Source organism: Macrobrachium nipponense, chromosome 15, assembly GCF_015104395.2.
Source record: "Macrobrachium nipponense isolate FS-2020 chromosome 15, ASM1510439v2, whole genome shotgun sequence".
NCBI lineage: Eukaryota > Metazoa > Arthropoda > Malacostraca > Decapoda > Palaemonidae > Macrobrachium > Macrobrachium nipponense.
The window spans coordinates 23,889,785-23,909,593 of NC_087208.1; the positions used below are offsets into that span (position 1 = coordinate 23,889,785).

Consider the following 19,809-nt stretch of genomic DNA (forward strand, 5'->3'; position numbering starts at 1 on the left):
AAAAAAAGAAGCCAAAAATGAACTCTTAATCTTGAAAACTAAGCGCGCTGTGATTTTTTGAAAAAAATATTTTTTCCGCTTCCGCACTCACTCAGAAACACCTCCGGCACACAGGAGACAATTTTTTTTTTTTACCTCTTCGGCGTAAGATGGTTAATCTTGAAAACTAAACACACTGTGATTTTTTGGAAAAAATATTTTTTCCGCTTCGGCGCTCACTCTAAGACCCCCTCAGCATACGGGAGACTATTTTTATTATACCCCTTCGGCGTTAAAGGGTTAACTCTGAACTTGTTTTATTGTAATTTATGTGTACTGTTTTGTATAATAAGGCAAGGCTAGGGTAGTAATGGTGGTCAGGAACGGAATAATCCATTTTCAGTTATTTTTATGGAGAATATTGATTCAGATCTCAACAAAATCGAATTTCGATGTCTCTTTTGGAACAGATTATTGTTGACCTTGGCTCTACTGTATTCAGAATACAGTCATCCCCCCCATATTTTCCTTGCTGAGTTTACAAAAACTTGTTAGTATTGGGATATATGAATAGGTTTGTATCTAACATTCTTATTGAAAAAGACCATGTGTAAGATATTGATATTCAGCTATGAAGCTAACAAAATTCTTGAGCAGTGTGACATTAAATTCGTACTTGATATTTCCAGAGTCAGCAAAGATGGCACCCACTATACTGGAGCATTGATTGGAGTTGGTGCAGATTCCCGAACCAGAAGTTCTTTGTATCCTGAAGAAGATATTGAAATTGCCTTTGATGTTGATTTGACTGAAGATGATCTGTTGATGGTTTGTACTGTCCTTATTTTGAAATTATAACTGATGAATGGTGTCCACATTAGCCAGGAGTCTCGCAGCTATGATTTGATATGTAAATACAACACTAACAGTCAACATTTCAGTACTTTTAGCTCCTAACGAGGACCATAAACTTTGGAAGCTTGTATTTTAAGTCTATGGCCCCTTTGGGCTTGTTCCATATGAATATAGTTTATCTTCTGAATAATAGTAATATATAATAATAATAAATTTAGCATTGGGTTACCCTTCCACTCAGTGAAAAATAATTTCTTGATATCCTCAAGGTCTCCAAGAGTTTGTATATAAGGCAGTCCCCGGGTTACGACGGTCTCGGCTTACGACGTTCCGAGGTTACGACGCTTTTCAATTATATTCATCAGACATTATTTCCAGGGTTACGACGCCTACAACGCTCATCTGGCAGATGAAATATGACACCAAAAATGCAAAATAATCAATATTTGAAGGTTTTTTTTGAAGAAAAATGCCATAAGAATGCAGTTTACATAGTTTTCAATGCACCCAAAGCATTAAAAGTAAGGTTTTCTTACGATTTTTGACGATGTTCCTGCTTACGATGATTTTCGGAACCCCCGTCGTAACCTAGGGACTGCCTGTAGTATACAGTAAATAGCATCGATTGACGTTACGGCTAGTTGATGAAAATTTTGGGATAAGTTCTGCTTGAAACCAGTAGCTTCTCAATTAGTGTTTTGTTGATTGAGGACTAGTTTAGTGCAATCTTCACAGTCTTTAACTAGTAGGACATGAGAAACATTGAGCATAAACTTTCATAATTGATTAACTTTCATAATTGATTAAAGGGAAATATTTAGTTTTCTCTTTATCTCAAGGATAGAATTTAAAAATAAACTGAAATTACAGGAAAAGGAAAATGAAGAATCATACATCAGCAAACAAACAAAACTTTAATTGCAGTTGTAACAAGCTGAATTAAGAAAAATTGTGTAATATTGATGTTCTTAGTTCATTATCTGTTTTTTATTCATGTTAGGTTTTATGTGAATCTCATAACTATAAACTGGAATACGTATGTGCAGTGTACGTATGCTTGTGTTCAACTTATGATTTTTATGTATGGTTGTTTTTTCCCGTGATATCATGTTTATATGATTATTGTTAGGTAGTGTAACAGGAGCAAGGAGTCTTACTTCTAAATTCTCCCACGGCTGTCCACAATGCTTTTTTATGATAAGAGGGTAGAATAAGAGTAAGACTTTCATGTGGAAAGTTTACTCTTACAAAGTACGTAGTTTTCATAGCACCCCATTCATTGTCATATCTGAACTAGTATTGCTCTCCTGAAAGTTTTGTTCATAAATTAAGGTAAAAAATGGACCACATTAAAAGTTCAAGTTGAGACAGTTATGTAGGAAAAGATCAAACAGTGTTGGTGAAAAGTAAAAGGCAGACAGTGATCAGTATTATTGGCTAAAGTGATAGTAAAAAAAAAAAAGCTGTTAACTTTTAGTCTATTGTGCAAATTATACTGTAGGCTTTACTCCTTATGTATTATTATCACCTTGAAGTGGCTAGTGATAAAAATGCAGTATAATGATAGCATTTTTGTGATGGGTTTGGAAGACTAGACAGTTGTCATCCTCTGAGAAGTTTATACTTCATATGCAGAACAAACCTTTGGTCTTAACAAAGGGATTTTGACGTAAGGAAAAATCTATTTCTGGCGATTGGTTCGTGTCGCCAGCGAAATCATCCTTTAATCCATTATTTCTAGGTAATGTACTAACACATACCAGAAGAATAAATAAATAAAGAAAAAGGTCAGTACAACTGACTCGCTCACCCTCCAAGAGGGTGTCGGTATGAACACTATGGCGAGTGAGACCACTACCACGAACCGCTTGCCAATAGAAATCTCCCACTACAAAATCCCCACTAGAGGGGAGCCGACCCACAGAGTGGGCAGCAACTACTACTACTCCATCCCATGCTGCCGACTGCTGCGCCTCTGGTGGCCATCCTGAGTTAGCAGACAATCTTGAGCGATGGGATGGGCAGGGCGGGATTTCGCTGGCGACACGAACCAATTGCCCAGAAATAGATTTTTCCTTACGTCCAAAACCCCTCCCTTTCTGGGCTCAGTTCGTGTCGCTGCGCGAAATCGTACCAGAGAAATAGCACAAGATTGTAAAGAACAAAATAAAACAGATAAAAAAGGGTCTCAAATAAAAGATAACATAAAGTGAAGAAATATAATTGCTAATAAATATATATATACACATTGATACAAAATAGAAGTATTACTTAAATTTAACTTAAGGTTAATAATATTCCTTAAAATTAACTTAAATTTAACATATATATATACAGGGGCTTACATGGAATATATGTGAGATTAGTAATCTGTGTATAGTTATTATTTACAAAGAATTCAAAGCAATTATAACAATAAACTGAATAGAACAAACTTCAACAATAATATAATAAAGGAATGTATATGACTTAGTATACAAAACCCGTAACCATTGTAAATACGATGTGTCACCCTAGCATAAAAATAAGGGGATCACATCAAGAGATCATTGTATACAATCAATTGTGAGTGACCCTAGCAAAAAAATAAGGGCACTCACTATACCATCATAAGAGCAGCTAAGACTCAAGGTAAACGTAGATGAACATGGCAGGTATAGACGAACTGTTAGGTGAGATAGGTAGAAAGGAGAACTGGATCTTCTACTAAAGATTAAGCAGAGTCGGGGGAAACAATGTTACCCGCCGCAACTGCTGAAAATTTCAGAGCTTCCAAGGACTTTAAGTAATGACGCTTAAATACTGTCGGCGATTTCCATCCAGTATACTTTTTCAAATCATCGAAATTCATGTGTTGGAAATAGTTAATTGAGGTGGCTACTGCCCTGACATCATGTGCTTTAGGGAAGGAATCAGGATTGGCTTGCTTAATAAAGTACAGGATCTGTTGCCTGATGCCTTTAATAGATAAAGTACCACCTTTTTCTCTCTTAAAGAGAGGACCCGATGAGGATGAGGATGTCCTGGACAGAAAGGCTCGTAAGGTTGATACTGGACACAGAGAAATATCTTGTGGAAGGGGTACAACCTTCCACGGATCCCACCTCATCAAAGGATCTTCATTCTTTGCTATAAAACTACGTTCCGGAGAAAGTAGAACTTCCCCTGTGGGAAGAAATTCAACATGATCCGGATCTCTGGATAATGCCGACAGTTCTGAGATTCTAGCTCCTGAAGCCAAGCTTAATAAAAATAGCGTTTTTCTTAACGAGCATTATAAAAAATGAACATGTGTCATTGATCTGTTTCTGAAGCCAGCTTTAGAACATCATTTAAGAACCATGATACTGACGTAGGCCTCACAGAAGGTCTAATTCTGCACAAGCCTTGGGAATAGACGAGAAGTAAGAGTCTGTCAAGTCTATGCTGAAACCAAATTGAAAAATCTTTTTCAAGGCTGACTTGTTTGTCGTAATAGTGCTAGCTGCTAAGCCTTTTTCAAATAAAGATCTGAAAAAGGATATAGCTGAATTGATTATCATGATTCTAATATCTGATTCTCTCAGGAAGGTTGCTACTTTTTGACTGCAGCATCATACTGTCTCAAAGTTGAATCTCTTTTATCAGATTCCAAGAAGAGAATATTTTGAGGATCAATATTCGCATCTCTTTTAGCCGCAAACTTCATGAAATCCATAAAGTTAGGGTTTTGAGAATTCCTGAGGAAGCGAACACAGTCTTCGTTTGTACTGACTGGGAGAGCCTGGGATTGGGAATTCGAAGAGGACGAAGACCCAGTTCCAGAATGAGAGGGTACCAATTGCTCTTTGGCCAGTCTGGGGCTACTAGAGCTTGACCCTTGAACGTCCTGAGTTTGTTCAGCACCTTCAGGAGAAGATTCACTGGAGGGAAGACATAAATCTTCTCCCAGTTGTTCCAGTCTATGGACAGGGCGTCCGTGGCATAGGCCAGAGGGTCCAGGTTGGGGGCCACATAACATGGGAGTTTGTGGTTCGCTTGGGATGCGAATAGATCCACTTGTAGACCTGGAACCCTCTGAAGGATCCACTGGAACGAACTGTTTTGTCCAGTGGACCATTCCGACTCCAGAGGAACTGATCGGGATAGAGCATCTGCTATGACGTTTCTCACTCCAGCTATATGGGTGGAGGAGAGGTGCCAACTGAACTTGTCCGCCAGGGAGAAGATGGCTACCATGACATGATTCAGGTGACGTGACTTGGAGCCTCCCCTGTTTACACAATGGACTACCACTGCGCTGTCTAAGACTAGCTTTATGTGGGATTCTTTGGCGGACGTAACCTTTTTAGAGTCAAGACACTGCCATTGCTTCCAGTACGTTTATGTGAAGCTGACGGAACTGGGGTGACCAGGTTCCTTGAACCTTCTTGAACTGAGAATATCCTCCCCAACCGCTTAATGAAGCGTCCGTGTGGATGGTAATCCCCGGAGGAGGAAACTGAAGGGGTACTGATATTGACAAGTTCTTGACCTTCGACCAAGGACGTAGACGATTCCGTAGAATCTGAGGGACTGATGATAATTTGTCCCTGGACCTGACATTTGCTCGGGAGCGCCAGATTCTGGTTAGGTCTTTCAGTTTGGCTTTCATCAAGATGTTTGTCACTGATGCAAACTGGAGTGAACCCAGAATCCTTTCCTGGGTTCTCCTTGAAGCAAGTTTGTGTCCTAGAAATTGCTTTACTGACTTCGCTATTTCTTTTCTCTTGGCTGATGGAATCGACAGAGTATGGGAGGATAGATTCCATTGAATGCCCAGCCAACTGAAGTTTGACTCCGGAGTGAGTCTCGATTTGGTCCTGTTTATCTTGAACCCTAGATATTCCAGGAACTGGATTACTTTCAGTGTTGCTTTGCGACATTCCTCGACTGTTGGAGCCCAAATTAGCCAATCGTCGAGATACGCTACTACCATGATCCTTGCGATCTTAGTTGTGGACGCACTACTTCCGCCAACTTCGTGAACACCCTGGGTGCTACGTTGAGACCGAAGGGAACTACCTTGAAGGAGAATGCCTGATCTCCTATCCTGAAGCCCAGATAAGGGCGAAAGTGTCTTGCAATAGGGATATGATAGTATGCGTCTGTAAGATCGATGAGTGGTGACGGCCCCACGGTGAAGTAAGGTCCGCACCTGCGAGATGGTGAGCATCTTGAACTTGTCGCAGGCGAATGGCCAAGTTTAAACGGGACAAGTCTAAGATTACCCTTCTTTTTTGTGAGCCTTTCTTTGGAACGCTGAGCAAGCGCCCTTGAAACTTTAATCTGTTGACTCTCGCTATTGCTCCTTTCTGAAGGAGGTCCTCCGCATACTCCGTCAATTCTTTGGATGGAAGTTGAAGGAAAGGTCTGGGTGGGGGCGGATTCGCCACCCAACTCCAACCAGGCCTTTCGACAACAATGCTTTGTGCCCATTTGCTGAATCCCCACCGGTGGCGGAAGAGAAACAGCCTCCCTCCTAACCTGGAAGTTCTCATTGATGCTGGTAGCCTCCGCGGCCTCCCCGGAAGAGTTTTCCTCTATTAAGGGACCCTCCTGATCCTCTCTGACGAAAGGATCGCTTACCTCTGCCTCCCCTACCCGAGCGGTCATACTGCTGAAAGGCCTGGCCTTCGAACACTTGATTGAAGGCTGGGAGAAATCACATAAATAGGCTGTGATTGGGCCTTGGAGGTAGAGGGTTGGGCCGCCTGCACCACCGGAACAGCCGAAACAGGCTGGCCGAAACGTTGCTGTTTCTTTTGGTAAGGCTGGAAACGTCTGGGTTTCTTCTGAGCCTTACCCCTCACTGCTTGATCTTGGCGTCTCTTTGCAGTGAGACCCCAACGATCTTTAAGGCTTTGGTTAAGCCTTGTAGCTTCTGCCTGGACCTCCTTTACCATCGCATCTGGGAAGAGGTCTGCTCCCCAGATGTTTGATGAAAGCAACTTATTCGGTTCATGCCGAATAGTTGCTTCCTGGAGGACATGCTTCCGACAATTCGTCCTGGCTGTGGCGAACTCGAACATGTCAGACTGTACCGTTTGAGTCAGTGACTTGGTGATCAGCTTGAATAGTGGCTCGGAACCATAAGAAATGGTAGCCACTTCTGTCATGGCCATGGTGTTAATAGACCTGGCCAGCCTAGACTTGGCCTCAAACTCTGCCTGAATGAGGCTGTCTGGAAGTCTAGGCAGCTTCTCACCAAACTGCTCCATAGCACAGTCTGGTTTGAGTTTGCCCGCCGAAAAAGTGTTGGGCAGGTCTTCCCACAAATCGTTTGAGGGAAGTAAAGATATGTAGGTCCGCTTCCTTTTAGTTACTTGCGGTAACGACTCCCCCTTTTGGGCCGCTGGGATAGTGACCGTAGCAATCTTGGTAAGGAAAGGAAGCGGAGTTCCCTCTTCCATTGTGAAGATGGTGAATGGACTCTTAAAGGGTTGTATTTTCGTATTCGAACAATCCATGTCCTCTAAGCACCTGAGCCATTCTCTTTGAGCCTGGTCACGTGAATAGAGGACTGTCTCTTTAGGGACCTTGTCATCTCGCGTCATGGCCGCGGCAGTGAGCCTGGCATAGCCAATGAACGGCGGTTGGAGATCCTCCGGGTAGAACTCGAAGTCCTCAATCCTTCGAGTTCCACACTCCGGGATAGAAATAAGCCCGTCTTGGAAGGGGGCGTATGACGCCACCCTCCAGGGGTTATTCATAGAGAACGGAGGCAGAGAGTCATGTGGTGGCAGCTGAGCTATACCTGTGCCGAAAGGTGGGGGAGTAGCTAGCGGAGCCTGGCTTAGTCCGGCGATAATGTTATCCTGGGTGTTAATCCTATCGGACAACCGGGAGAACATCTGCTCCATACTGTTCTTGAGAGAACCAACCAAATCTCCCATGTGTTGCAACAGGCCAGCATTGGGATCCAAAGCCGGAGCTGCTGCGGAGGTGGTCGGGTAGCTCTGAACAGGAACCAAAGGAAGAGGAGAAACGGCTGACTCCGCTGGAGTATGTGATCTCTCCTTGGAAGATCTACTCCTTGAGGATTTGGAGCCGGACCCAGAAGCTCTAGACCTCTCTGCTCCGGGGTTTGTAGCCGGAGACTTGCGAGATGTTGACGCCGACGACGTCTTTTTAGACGACGACGACGTCTTACTGAGGGTTTTAACTACCGTCTGTCCTTTGACCTTAGGTCTTACGGAGGCATCAGGAGAAGTATAAAGGAGCTCAGCTCCTGTAAAGCCTTGGAAGGAAGCTGGAGAGTTTGCAGGAGTAGAAGAACCAGTGGCGCCCAAGGGAAGCCCTTGGGCGTCCAACGTACTCACCTCGACCAACAGGTCGTCAACACCTACCATCGGTTCAATATTTAAATCCAGTGTCGCGACTTCCGACGAGATGTCCTGGCCTGGTTCAGTCAACGAAGCGGCGAGCTGCTGTTGAATTGCCGCTATAGTCGGGGCTGCCTCTGCTGGGTCGACGTAACCCGTTGACTTGCCGCCGGGGAAGATCAAGACCGCCAACCTCTTCTCAAGGATGTAGGGCTGTCCCTTGGCGGCGTTCTTGCCAAAACCGCCGACCCAAGCCCGCAGGGTTGCCAGGGCGGTGTCTCTAACAGCGGGAGCCTGGAAGAGAGGGTAATTGTTAGTTTTTTAAGTTTAAACTTAAAATTAAAACTTAAGTAATAGGTTAAACTAAAATTATAGAGGATGCGAGATCCCATATAAATAAACTTAAGTTTAAAATAAGAGATTAAAATTAAACTTAAGACTATAACCTTGTAGGGATTAGCTAACGGAGTTGGGAATACTTACCCCGTCTAAGAGCTGGCTCACCAGATCATAACAAATCGTGCAGGTCTCGTGAAACCAGACTTGAAGGTTCCCGTGCGGAGTCGCGCATGGAGCATGGGATCTGCAGACTTCATGCCCACAGGGGTCCTGGAGCATGGCATTACATCCCGGATGCTCACAGTTGGTAGTCTGTAAGTGAAAAGATACATGAGCATCCTAAAAGATATCACTTACAGGCTAGAGGTTAAAAGAGCTCCGCTGCATGCCGGAGCGCGAAAAAATTTTGGGCATAACCCCTCCCTTACTGCCTGAATAGGCTAGAACCCCGGAGAGATCCGGTGTGAGCAGGCAACGGAGGGATTGGCTTAAGGTAGCTTAAATTAAACTTACTATAGTTTAACTTAAATACTAATTCTTAAACCTATAGACATCGAACGTACCGGACTAAGTCCGGTGCGTGGCGGAGTTGTCGCGATATCAGTGCGACGGAGTGGTTAGTAAAGACCAACTGTATGCCGCAGTCCGCCCGGCAGGGTGAACTAGCACCTTTCCACGTGGATGCCGGAGCTCCGGTAGATTAAAGAGCACCAGTAAGCTGGGAAAGGGCGAGAGGGCAAACAGACTCGAGCTAGCAACGGAGTAACGACGGAGGGGGAAAGGTGCCAGTCCCCCCCCCCGGCCCCCCCCCCCTTTTAGTCATCCGAGCGTGCCGTGAAGCTAGAGAGAGGTCGAGTCCAGTCTGGGTCTGTCCAGCCCCCCCCTTCTCCCTCCGCCTAGGGAGAGAGGGAGGCAGGCCCGGGTATGTGGAGCGAGCGTGGGCAGACCAACCCTCCCCTCCGGCCCTATGGAAGAGCGGGAGGAGGGAAAGATGACTGGACAGGCGTCTGGCTGCTCCGTGATCACGTAGTGACCACGGAGCGGTAACATGTAATACAAAGAAACAATACAGCCTAGGATAACGCAACCGACTAATCAGCGAGATGCTATAGAGAAGCAACCGAACTGAAGAGCGGAAGCATAGTGGTGGAGACCAATAAAACATAACCTAGGCTACGTGAAGCCAGACGCCGTACACTAACATAAAACATAAATAATCAAAATCACTTAACGTAAAGAAAGAAAATAAAACAGTAGGAGAAAAAATCCAGGAGTGTACGACTAACTCGAAAGAAAGTCTACCACTCAAAGCTAGCCGGGGCCGATACTAAGAGCTGTGGCTAGGGTCTGGATGGAAGATGCCTACGCAAGGTGAAAAGACATGCATGCATGACATAAACCCAGTAGGCTGTACCCCTAACATAAAATAGATAACTAATAATAGAGCGTAATGAAATAAGGGAAGGTTCTGGGTATGGAAGACCAAGAACGAACCCGCCACGAGGCAGAACCATGCTGCCATGCTGCCGACCTAGAGCTCGTATTTATACCTAAAAACTGGCAAATATGGAATCAGGGCCGGAAAAAACAACTAGCAATAATCACTGATTACTTAACTTAGCTGCTGCGATGGCTGTACGCTCCATGACGAATAAATCCAAGAACAGGGGCACAAAAAACACAGAGCAAAAAAGGGCACGTGTAAACGCTGTGCGCTAACTGAAAAGGATGGCCACCAGAGGCGCAGCAGTCGGCAGCATGGGATGGAGTAGTAGTAGTTGCTGCCCACTCTGTGGGTCGGCTCCCCTCTAGTGGGGATTTTGTAGTGGGAGATTTCTATTGGCAAGCGGTTTTCGTGGTAGTGGTCTCACTCGCCATAGTGTTCATACCGACACCCTCTTGGAGGGTGAGCGAGTCAGTTGTACTGACCTTTTCTTTATTTTATTTATTCTCTTGGTATGTGTTAGTACATTTACCTTAGAAATAATGGATTAAAGGATATTTCGCGCAGCGACACGAAGTGAGCCCAGAAATAGGATATTTCCAAGCGCAGCTGGTAAACCGGTTAATACAATTGGAGATAGTAAGTAAGGAATCTGTGAGATCTGGCAACGCCTGTGCATACGAGGTGAGATCTGGTCGAAGACTTCCTGTGATACCCAGTCTTTTCCTAACTGCCTTGGAGAGTAGATGCTAATGCTTTGGTCTCCTCCCAAGCAGGTTGTGTTTGGCATGTGTTCTTTCTTTCCAGTGTGATTGAGTGTTTGTGTTTTGGATCATGGCTTCCTCTGAATCTACCCATCCTCACCAGTGTATGTGTCCATGCGTCCGAGGTGCAGAGCTAACTTTTGTACTACAACGAATCCTTGTCCGGAGTGTTTTGCTCGGCCTAGGGCTCAGTGAAAGCTGTTTTACAAGAATAGGGAGCATTGGAGAGTTTCTACTCTCCTGCTTGGGAAGGCTTTGCTTCTCCTACGCGGAATGAGGCATCAGCTCCTTCTCCTTTGTAGCTAATTCTGTTGTTCCTGTGTCTCCTTCCTTTTCTTCCATTGATTTGTCGATGGAAGTAGCAGGAGTGCCACAGGCTGATGTTTTGTGTAATGTTACCTCTTCTCCTTTGTGCTCCAATGCTCGTCCTGAAGGTGGGGAGGCTTCCTCATCACAATTTCGCCTTTCATCTTCGGAGTCTCCCAAAATGGTGGCGGTTTGGGCATCGCTTGGGCTACTGGGCTCTCCCTCCATGGAAGGCTTGTTGACACATTTCATGGAGTCCCACTCCCCCCTCCCCAAGCTCCCGCTGTCCTCCCGCCTCCCCTTGGCCTCTTCTATGCTGGGTTGCATTTTCCTCGTACCAAAGGCGACAGGCGACTGTTCATCAACCTTTCCACCTTGAATCATTTTGTCACTAAGGCAAGGTTCCAGATGGAGACGCCACGGACTGTGTTGGCAGCAGTGAGGGACAACAATTTCATGCTGTCAATAGACCTAAAGGATGCTCACTTCCAGGTCCTTTTCATCCTTCTTCCAGGAAGTTTCTTCGCTTTGCTTTCAGAGAGAAAGTGTTTCAATACAAGTTCCTTTGCTTCTGGTTAACCACGTCCCCTCAGGTGTTCATCAGGGTCTTCTCACTAGTCTCGACATGAGCTCATACTCGAGGGATTCGCCTGTTTAGATACCTCGATGACTGGCTGGTCTTAGCAAGTTCCAGGAAAGAACTGTTGCAAGACAGGGATCATCGTCATCGGTGTTCTTCAGTATTGGGTATTGTGGTGAACCTAGAGAAGTCGAATCTGAAGCCCAGTCAGAGGGTGCTTTACCTAGGTATGGTAATAGATACAGCAGCGTCGAGCGTGTTTCCTTCAGACCAGAGGTTAGAGAAGTTGTGAGTAGTAGCACACAATTTCCTCTCACAACCAGAACAGTCAGCTCACCTATGGCAGGTTCTTCTAGGGATTTTGTCTTCTCTTGAGAAGCTGGTCCCTCATGGTCGTCTACATCTTTGTTCCATACAGTGGAGAATGTAAGACTTCTTGTCCCTTCCATACAGTGGAGAATGTAAGACTTTTGTCCCTGGCAGGAGACTCCCCTCTTCAGAAGGTGCCTCTGTGCAAAGAGGTGAGAAAGGACCTTCGTTGGTGGTTGGACAATCAGAATCTCTTAATAGGTGTTCCTCTGAACTCTCTCCCTCCGGACTTCCTTCTGTTCTCAGATGCCTCTCTTGCAGGTTGGGTTTCTCATCTGGGGGACCTCATCGTGTCGGGCATTTGGAGTTCGGAAGAGAAGCTTCTGCACATCAACCTCTTGGAGTTGAAGGCAGCTATTTTGGATCTGAAGGAGTTTCGGGAAAAGGTAGAGGGTCATTCTGTGGATCTGATGTTGGACAACACCACAATGGTAGCCTATGTGAACAAACAAGGGGCCTGGTATCTCGCCAGCTCCACTCTCTTGACAGTCGAATTACATCAATGGGCAATCAACAACTCAGTGGAACTCTCAATAAGATACATTCCAGGCAAAAAAAAATTTGGTCGCAGACAAGTTGAGCCGTCAGAACCAGATTTTAGGCACAGAGTGGTCTCTACATCAGGTTGTGGCGGACAGGCTTTTTCAGGTGTGGGGGAGGCCAATGTTAGACCTCTTTGCAACCTGCTACAAGAAGAAGCTAGAGGTCTATTGCTCGGTGATTCCGGATCCCCTATCACTAGCAGAGGATGCCTTTCAACATCCTTGAGACAACTTAGAGGTGTACGCATTTCCTCCGGTTTGCCTGATCCGTCAATTGCTGAACAGGGTGATTGAGATCTCGAAACTTCAAGATGACAGTAGTGGCCCCTCTGTGGCCGCAGGCAGAATGCGTTGCAGACCTTCTGTTTCTACTGTCAGAGGTTCTGTGAGAAATTCCCCCATGGAGGCAATTACTTTGCCAACCTCACGTCAAAAGATTCCACCACTCAGTAGAATCCCTGTTTCTTTACAGATGGAGGCTATCAAGTATCTAATCCGAGGGAGAGGATGTTCTCAGGAGACAGCAAGGCATATGTCCAGCCATCTCAAGAAGTCCTCGTCTGCAGTCTACCAAAGGAAATGGGGAATATACTGTGATTGGTGTCATCAACGGGGTTTCTCACTACTCAAAACCTCCATTCAGCGCATAGCAGATTTTTTGGTCTTTCTTAGAGATGAGGAAGGTCTTTCTTTTCTGCTGTCAGAGGCTACAGAGCAGCTTTAGCCTTGGTGTTATGTCTGAGAAGTATAGATGTCTCCTCCTGGGAGATCTCTTTATTGTTCAAAGGTTTTGAGCAGATCTGTTCTCCAAGGGAACTTAAGCCTCCCTAAGAGTGTCACTACCTTATGAACCCTTATGGTGTTCCTTGGACAGAAACTTAACGCTGAAGACAGTTTTCCTTTTAGCTTTGGCTTCCTTGAAGAGGGTTGGAGAGCTTTATGGCCTTAGTTATGATGTGAAACATACCAGGGGTTGGGGGTCAGTGACCTTCAAATTTGTCCCGGAATTCATGGCCAAGACCCAGAAATCCTCAGTACATGACGACAGTTTTGCCTCCTTTTCCATACCATCTTTGAATGACTTTGTGGATAATGACCCACAAGAGCTCTTGTTATGTCCATGTGTGAGAACCTTACATTGCTATCTCAAAAGGACTCGACACCTCAGGCCGGGGTGTTGTAGGCTTTTTGTTAGTAGGGGACAAGCAAAGAAAGAGGTTTCCAAGAAATCAAGCAGGCTTATTCATCTCTTGATGGTTCTATCACTGAGTCTGTGCGGGCTAGAGCACATGACATCAGAGGTATAAGTTCCTCTCTGGTTTTCAAGAAAAATTAAACTTCGTAGAATTTTGAATGCTGGGACTTGGTTACGACAATCCACATTCACCACCTTTTATTTGAGAGATGTTGCCCACAGGTCTGTAGATACGTTTTCCCTAGGTCCTATGGTGGCTCCCCATCAAGTGGTTTAAACTCATCCTTGTCCTAGACTGGACAATTTGTATCTTACCTAGGGTGATTGTGTGAAAGAGAGAATGAGTGAGTGGGCTGGTCTCTTTCTTTCTCTTATTTCCATTCTTCTTCCTTCGGGCAGAAATAGGCGCATCACATGCTGGACTGGTCTGATACAGGTGAGTTTGGTAGCCATACTGATAGTCTGTTGGTTGAATGTATTTACAAATATCAAACCCTCTATTCAATAGTATATACATACTCCACCTTCTGGCAAGGGAAGGTCTGGAGTAATAAGAGACTTCTGTGATCATATGGTTTGTTTTTGAACAGTCAGAATTTTCTGTAGTCCCTTAAATGCAATGAATCTGCTCATATCCTAGATGATTTAGTTGTAGATGTTGTTTTATCTATAGTCTCACTGGCATTTGTCTACCTCCTTTAGAACTCCTATTGTTCTAGGGGGTGGTCAGGTAGGTTAACTCCCAGCCGGTATAGGATGTCTGTACCTCCCTCCAAGTGTAAGGCTATCCTATTGTTATGACTGAAGGTTTGTTCTGCATATGAACAAATGACAAATTTTAGAATCAATTTGTATTTTTCATAGCTAACAAACCTTAGGTCTTAACACATACTGCCTACCTCTAGCTGCCCCTCTATTAATTTTTGTCATTCCTGTGTTGGGAAAAGACTGGGTATCACAGGGTTAGATGTGGTCTTTGACAAGATCTCACCTTGATGCGCAGGCATTGCCAGGTCTCGCCGGTTCCTTGCTTACAATCTCCAGTTGTATTACCGGTTTACCAGCTGTACTTGGAAACATCCTATTGTTAAGACCTCAGGTTGGTTAGCTATGAAACATACAAATTGATTCTATAGTTTGTCATTTTATGTAGGTTGGGGTGAGATTGTTTGAAATAATACTTTGCTGGAAAAGCATAGTATCTTACTTGCTAGAAGTATGTGATGCTACACAAAATACTGCCTTTTGTAATTATATGACAACTTACAATAGATTGTACCCAGCTTAACAAAGTTATATACAATCCTAATTAATAAACTGCTAGCAATAAATGTGGGTGAACACTTTAATCCTGCTGATGTCTTAATAAATGTAAATAAGAAATTGTGTATTTTGACTGATAAATCTTACATGAATATTCCATTGCCACTATAAAAACTTAATAACCAGGTTAACTCTGGTGCCTGTTGAGGAGATTTATAGAATTTGGTCTGTCACATAAAATTGAAGATTATTTAATAGAAAAATGTGAGATTTATAACACCCATTATTTCCTAACAGATAAATCAAGTTCGCTTCCTAATGAACATAATGATTGATGAAGGGGAAGAAATGCCTGCTGACAAGCAATTAGGACTTCAGAAGAAACTAAGGCTTCTTGTATTTCGGTGAGGACTTTGTGGTAGCCTAAAATTTAGAGGTCTTTTCACTGACTATTGTGACTACTGTAACTCTTCAAGTAGCTGATCAACAGAGATTTTGTAATTGCATTTTAAAGTATCATTGTTTATGAGTAGGAATATACCATAGTTGCTCAGTACTTACAGTATATAGAGATATATAGCTATAAATGTCCTTTAACCCTTAAACGCCGACTGGATGTATATTACGATGACATTTTTTGTCTCTCGGGTGCCGACTGGACCTATTTTATGTCGACATACAAAAGTTTTTTTAAAAATTCGCGGAAAAATACTTTTAGGCCTACCAGCCAAAAACTCTTCAATCATGCGCCTTGGGGGATGCTGGTGTTCACGGATCAAGGTGTTGTTTTGTTTACAATCATTACGCAGGTGCGCAAGCGCGAATTTCTTTCTTGCTGCACTAAAAAGCATCTGTGACACATCTCAAAAATTATTTCGTCACTTTGACATAATTTTTGTACCATTTTAAATTAGCCGTTACATGGAGTATTATATATGAAAATGTGCGCATTTTTATGTAGAATACAATAAAAAAAATACTCATGTTTGTAGCTTTTATCAGTTTTGAGATATTTTCATATAAATAACGATAAGTGCCAAAATTTCAACCTTCGGTCAACTTTGACTCTACCGAAATGGTCGAGAAACGCAATTGTAAGCTAAAACTCTTTTATTTTAGTAATATTCAATCATTTACCTTCATTTTGCAACTAATTGGAAGTCTCTAGCACAATATTTCGATTTATGGTGAATTTATGAAAAAACTTTTTCCTTACGTCCGCGCGGTAACTCTTCCGAAAAAAATCATACATGCGATTGTGGTAATGTTTGCACCATTTTAAAATTTGCCGTTACATAAAGTTTTATGTATGGAAATGTGCGCAATTTCATGCACAATACAACTAAAAACAACCCATGGTTGTAGCTTTTATTAATTTTTAAAATATTTTCATAAAAAAAATGATAAGTGACAAATTTTCAACCTTCGGTCAACTTTTACTCTACCGAAATGGTCGAAAAACGCAATTGTAAGCTAAAATGCTTATATTCTAGTAATATTCAATCATTTACCTCCATTTTGCAACAAATTGGAAGTCTCTAGCACAATATTTCGATATATGGTGAATTTATGAAAAAAATAACATTTTCTTTACGTCCGCGTGGTAACTCTTCCAAAAAAATCATACGTGCGATTGTGGAAATGTTTGCACCATTTTAAATTAGCCGTTACATAAAGTTTTATATATGAAAATGTGCGCAATTTCATGTAGAATACAACTAAAAATAATTGAAGATTGTAGCTTTTCTCATTTTTGAAATATTTGCATATAAATCACAATAAATAGAAAAAAAACCATGTTCGGTCAACTTTGACTCTACCGAAATGGTCGAAAAACGCAATTGTAAGCTAAAACTCTTACAGTCTAGTAATATTCAGTCATTTATCTTCATCTTGCAACAAATTCAAAGTCTCTAGCACAATATTTAGATTTATGGTGAATTTAAAAAAAAAAAATTTTCTTCCCTCCGCATGCGGATTGTCTGCCACAAATCTCCGAAATGCGTACGTCCCATTCTCGGAATATTTGCTCCGTTTCATATTAGGCATTTCATAGAGTTTTATATATGAAAATGTGCGCAATTTCATGTAAAATAAAACTAAAAATATTTGAAGGTTGTGGCTTTTCTTATATCCGAAATAATTGCATATAAAAAAAAGTATATAAAAAAATTCTACATTCGGTCAACTTTAACTCGTCAGATATGGTCAAAAACTGCAATTGTAAGCTAATACCCTTACAGTATAGTAATATCCAATCATTTGTCTTCATTTTGAAAGAAATTGGAAGTCTCTAGGACAATATTTAGATTTATAGTGAATTTTTGAAAAAAAAAAATATTTGTTTACGTCCGCACATTACGAATTCATGCATTATTTTGTGATAATATTTTCTCTGTGTTACTTATATCGTTTTACAATGTGTTATATGCCAAAATGATTGCAATTTAGTGTACATTACAACGGAAAAAAAATTAACTCGTTACCTTTAACCGTTTTGCGCACAGCGCGATTTGAATACAATTATATATGAAATTTCGTTTTTGCGCTATGCATTATTATGCCCATTATTTATATATGGATAATGATTGAGTTTTTTTTCATTTCTGATGGTTGCATACTAAACTTCAGCCAATGACGAAAAAAAGATCCAAAAATGAACTCTAAATCTTGAAAACTAAGTGCGCTGTGATTTTTTTAAAAAAATATTTTTCCCGCTACCGCGCTCACTCCAAAACACCTCCAGCACACGGGAGAGCATTTTTATTTTACCGCTTCGGCGTTTAAGGGTTAATATCTAATTTGCTCGAAGGGAATTTTTTAGTCAATAAGAAATTTGTTGACTCACGGGCATGAACCATTAAACCCAACAAATTTAGGAGACACACAGTGAAGCAGTGGTGGTGTGGTTTAGGGTCCTGAATTTGTTTGGTTCGATGGTTCGCGCCTGTGAGCTGATAAATTTCTTATCGACTAAAGAATTCCCCTTCGGTTAACTTAAATGAAAATATATTAATTCAGAGGTAGAGCGAATTAGATATTAAAGGACATTTGTAGCACTGTGTGTGTATATGATTCATGGTAATGTGATATGACGTATATTTATGTGTGTGTGTGTGTGTGTATATATATATATATATTATATATATATATATATATATATATATATATATATATATATATATATATATATATATATATATATATATATATATGTATATGTATATGTATATATATATATATATATATATATAATATATATATATATGTATGTATGTATGTATGTATGTATGTAGGTATGTATGTATGTATGTATGTATATATGTATATATATATATATATTATATATATATATATATATATATATATATATATATATATATATTATTATACATATACATATACATACATACACACACACACACACACACACACACACACACACACAGTGGTCCCCCCGTATTCACAGGGGATGCATACCAGACCCTCCCGTGAATAGTTAGAACCACCAAATAGTTGGAACCCCTATAAAGATGCTTAAAACTGCCTATTTTGTAAGTTAACCCTCTTACGCCGATTGGACGTATTAAATGTCGAGTCAAAATGTCTCCCGTATGCCGATTGGACGTATCATACGTCGGCTCAAAAAGTTTTTTTTAAAAATTTGCCCCCCCCCCCCGGAAAAAATACTTATAGGGGCCTACCAGCCGAAAACTTTTGAATCACGCGCCTTGGGTGATGCTGGGAGTTCACGGATCAAGGCGTTGTTTTGTTTACAATCGCTACGCAGGCGCGCAAGCGCAAATTTCTTTCTTATCGCACTAAAAAGTAGCAGTGACACATCTCAAAAATTATTTCGTCACTTTGACATAATTTTTGCACCATTTTAAATTATCCTTTACATGAAGTATTATATATGGAAATGTGCGCAATTTCATGTAAAATACAACAAAAGAATACTCATGATTGTAGCTTTTATCAGTTTTGAAATATTTTCATATAAATAACGATAAGTGCAAAAATTTCAACCTTCGGTCAATTTTGACTCTACCGAAATGGTCGAGAAACGCAATTGTAAGCTAAAATTCTTATATTATAGTAATATTCAATCATTTGCTTTCATTTTGCAACAAATTGGACGTCTCTAGCACAATATTTCGATTTATGGTGAATTTATGAAAAAACCTTTTCCTTACGTTCTTGCGATAACTCTTCCGATAAATTTTTTCGTGCGATTGTCCTAATGTTTGCACCCTTTTAAATTTGCCGTTACATAAAGTTTTATATATGGAAATGTGCGCAATTTCATGCACAATACAACCAAAAACAACCCATGGTTGTAGCTTTTATCAGTTTCGAAATATTTTCATATAAATAACGTTAAGTGCAAAAATTTCAACTTTCGGTCAACTTTTGACTCTACCCGAAATTGGTCGAAAAACGCAATTGTAAGCTAAAACTCTTATATTCTAGTAATATTCAATCATTTACCTTCATTTTGCAACGACTTGGAAGTCTCTAGCACCATAATTCGATTTATGGTGAATTTATAAAAAAAAAAAAAAAACATTTTCCTTACGTCCGCGCGGTAACTCTTCCGAAAAAATCAGAATTTTTATTTGTGCGATTGTTGAAATGTTTGCACCATTTAAAATTAGCTGTTACATAAAGTTTTATATATGAAAATGTGCGCAATTTCATGTAGAATACAACGAAAAATGATTGAAGGTTGTAGCTTTCTCTTTTTTCAAAATATTTGCATATAAATCACGATAACTAGAAAAAAAATCACGTTCAGTCAAATTTGACTCTACCGAAATAATTGAAAAA

The 19,809-nt window shown here is 41.4% G+C and overlaps 1 protein-coding gene across 2 annotated transcripts in view; it reads left to right on the plus strand.

Moving 5' to 3' along the window:
* The window catches only part of LOC135227032 (ATP-dependent RNA helicase TDRD9-like), a 564,113-nt gene that overhangs the window by 516,918 nt on the left and 27,386 nt on the right, over positions 1 to 19,809 (plus strand). For both annotated transcript variants that reach the window (XM_064266821.1, XM_064266820.1), the window contains 2 exons: positions 669 to 807; positions 15,277 to 15,383. In XM_064266821.1, coding sequence (XP_064122891.1) covers positions 669 to 807; positions 15,277 to 15,383 — 246 coding nt within the window. The remainder of the gene's footprint in view (positions 1 to 668; positions 808 to 15,276; positions 15,384 to 19,809) is intronic.